General features: G+C 42.0%; 1 gene segment (V, D, J or C); it reads right to left on the bottom strand.

Annotated features, from left to right (window-relative positions):
- The window catches only part of LOC103213293, a 2713-nt gene extending 1985 nt beyond the window's left edge, over positions 1-728 (bottom strand). The window contains 1 exon segment of the V gene segment in view: positions 714-728. Within this exon segment, the coding sequence occupies positions 714-728 (15 nt within the window).
- Between the last annotated feature and the right edge of the window lie 3000 nt (positions 729-3728).

A 3728-nucleotide genomic window follows, 5' to 3' on the forward strand; every position in this document is an offset into this window, starting at 1 on the left:
AACAAGTAAATTGGCTTTAACAGGGTCCATCGAATGAGAGAAACCATTTGCAAACAGGGAGGACTCCAAACAGAATGGTGAGGGGGCTCCATGTTACAATTACACCTTTTTAAAGCTTAGACAAGCAAGTATCTTGCCCTTTGCTTTGATCAGTTAATCACATCTAGTTTTCCTTTTGTTTTGGGAAAGTTGGTCACTAAATGCTAAGCTGGTTTATCTTGACCAAATAATTGTTGCTAACTCATGCTGATAACTGTTGCTAACACTTGATAAATCATGTGATAGAAGACTTGTTTAAGTTTGTTTCTGTAGAAAGTTGTTCTTTCATGTCAATGGCCTTGTGACTAATTCTTGTTTGGCTCTTCACCCAGGAAAGACATTTTAAATCTTGCCTCTATTAAAAAACCACTCCTCGGAAGGAAGGTTGGGCAATCTACTTCTGTAGTGATACTGCCTCAGACACCCAAGGAGGGGTTGCTGAGTTGGGTCTGACTCGACGGCACATAACAACAACAATAACTATTAAAAAATTGTGAGCTACAGAACTTAAAAAGTAAAAACAAATCTTCAAAAGCTGTTGAAATGATTGTGAGTCCTTTGGACTTCATAACTTGGCAAAGTGGCCATCAGTTTCACCATGCAGCCAATTGGCTTTTAGCAGAGTGGCCATGTGGTGACTTGATGTGACCTGGAGTGCTAGCATGGGCACCCACAATTTTGCTGCCCATGGCTTGCATATACTGGGAAGCCCACCTCTGGACCTTCTAGTCTTGAAGCTCATTCATCTTGTGGTGAGAAACCTGGTGGGCTTCTACCTGTAAGGTGCCAAGGAGGATGTGGGATGGAAGAGAATAAAGTGAATGCCCAATATTACTTTCTCATCTTCTCTAAGAAAAAATTGCTCACATCAGATCACAAAATGGAAAATGATTACATTGTATCTTCCAAAGCACTAAGAGTCATTGCCTAGTCAAGTTTACATACAACTTTAACCATCACATAGAGTTAGGAATAGTGTTTAGGCATTAAAGATCAAGGATAATGTTTGTAAACTTCCAGAACATTCTGGAATATGTGCCTGCTGACAAGCAACAGTCTATGGATGGTGCACAGGCAATCTACTTCCATAGTGATACCACCTCACAAACCCAAGGAGGGGTCGCCATGAGTCAGATACAACTCAACAGCAGTGAGTTTGGTTTGGTTTTGGTTTTACTAATGGAAAGGTTGGTGGTTTGAATCCATCCAGTGGAACCATGGAAGAAAGGTCTGGCAGTCTGCTTCCAAAGAACTTTCAGTCAATAAAACCCTATGAAGCTGAGTTCTACTCTGTAACACATAGGACTGTCACAAGTTGGAATTGAGGACAGTGGTTTAGTTTTTGGTTTGATTATGTAGACACTACCCAGCATCCCTTGGGTCAGTGTAGAAGGGATAAACAATGATGACACTTTCCTTTTTGGCCACAAGATAGCACTGTGGTACCACTGAGATCCGAGGGCTCTGAGAGGGTCTGGTAGAGCTTTCCAGATGGGGAAAACTCCACTGCATCCAGTATCAGGCAAGTGTTTGAAGCTCTCAGTCGCTGCTGGGCTACCTACAGGTCTGTGGGAGGTGGGTTGTTGTTGTTAAGTGCCGTCAAGTCTCCTCAGACTCACAGTGACCCCATGCACAACAGAACGAAATACTGCCCAATCCCACACCAGCTTCATGATCCCTGTTATACTTGAGTCCATTGTCCCAGCCACTGTGTCAATCCATCTCGTTGAAGGCCTTCCCCTCTTTCGTTGACCCTCCACCTTACCAAGCATGACATCCTTCTCCAGGGAATGGTTCCTTCTGACAACATGACCAAAATAGGTGAGACGAAGTCTGGCCATTCTTGCTTCCAAGGAACATCTTGGCTGCACTTCCTCCAGCACAGATCTGTTAGCTCTTTTAGCAGTCCATGGTACTTTTCAGCATTCTTCGCCAGCACCACAACTCAAAAGCATCAACTCTTCTTTGGTCTTCCTTATTCATTCCAGCTGTCACATACATATGAGACGATTGAAAATATCATGGCTTATGTCATGGCTAGCACCTTAGTCTTCAAGGAGACATCCTTGGTCCTCAGCACTTGAAAGAGTTCCTTAGTGGCTGACCTGCCCAGTGCTACACGTCTTCTAATGTCATGACTGCTAGTTACATTGGCGTCAATTGTAGGACCAAGCAATGTGAAGTCTTTGACAACCTCAATCTTTTCTCCATTTATCGTGATGCTGCTTATTGGACCAGTTGTGAGGATTTTTGTCTTATTTATATTGAGAAGTAATGCATACTGCAGACTGTATTCTTCAATCTTCATCAGTAAGTGCCTCAAGTTATGTTCACTCTCAGCAAGCAAAGTTGTATCATCATCATATCTCAGGTTGTTAATGATTCTTCCTCCAATCCTGATGCCACATTCTTCTTCATATAGTCCAGATTCTCAGATTATTTGCTCAGCATATAGATTGAATAAGTATGGGGAAAGATACAACCCTGACGCACTCTCTTCTTGTTTTAAACCATGTAGTGTCCCCTTGTTCTGTTCAAATGACAGCCTCCTGGTCAATGTACAAGTTCCTCAGGAGTACAATCAAGTGTTGAGGAATTCCTATTCTTCTCAATGTTATCCATGATTTGTCATGATCCACACAATCAAATGTCTTTGCATAGTCAATAAAACACAAGTAAACATCTTTCTGGTATTCTTTGCCTTGAGCCAAGATCCATCTGACTGACAACATCTATGATATCCCTAGTTCCATGTCCTCTTCTGAATCCAGCTTGCACCTCTGGAAGTTCTCTGTCAATGTACTGCTGCAACCATTTTTGAATTATCTTCAATAAGATCATACTTGTGTGCGATATTAATGATATTGTTCGATAATTTCCACATTCTGTGGGATCACCTTTCTTTGGAATTGGTACAAATATGGACCTCTTCCAGTCAGTTGGCCAGGTAGCTGTCTTCCAAATCTCTTGGCATAAATGAATGAGTGCCTCCAGTGGGGCATCGATTTGTTGAAATATCTCAATGGGTATTCTGTCAATTCCTAGAGCCTTGTTCTCCCCAACTCCTTCACTGCAGTTCCAACTTCTTCCTTCAATTGAAGGACTCCCTCCTTCAATAGCATTGGTTCTGGATCATATGTGACCTCCTGAAATGGATGAAGAACTACCAGTTCTTTTTGGTACAGTGACTCTGTATTCCTTCCATCTTCTTTTGATGTTTCCTGCATTATTCAATATTTTGCCCATAGAATCTTTCAATATTGCAACTTGAGGCTTAAATTTTTTCCTCAATTCTTTCAGCTTGAGAAATGCCCAGAGTGTTCTTCCCTTTTGGTTTTCTACCTCAAGGTCTTTGCACATTTCATTATAGTAATTGGCTTTGTCTGCTCAAGCTACTCTTTGAAATCTTCAGTTTAGCTCTTTGATCTTGTCATTTTTTCCATTTGCTTTAGCTACTCTCCACTCAAGGACAAGTTTCAGAGTCTCTTCTGTCATCCATTTTGGTCTTCTCTTCTTTTCTCGGGAGGTCTTTCTGAGTGCTAATGAGACCCAGAGCAGAATTGTGGCCCCATAACCTCGATGCCAGGAACTCTGGTAGGGTAGTGCCTAAGACACTTGACTGCTAACCAGAAGGCTGGCAGTTCAAACCCACCAGCCACTCCTCAGAAGAAAGGTTGGGTAATCTACTT

The sequence above is a fragment of the Orycteropus afer genome, unplaced genomic scaffold (assembly GCF_000298275.1).
Source record: "Orycteropus afer afer isolate SDZICR_OR568_19922 unplaced genomic scaffold, OryAfe1.0 scaffold01530, whole genome shotgun sequence".
Taxonomy (NCBI): Eukaryota; Metazoa; Chordata; class Mammalia; order Tubulidentata; family Orycteropodidae; genus Orycteropus; species Orycteropus afer.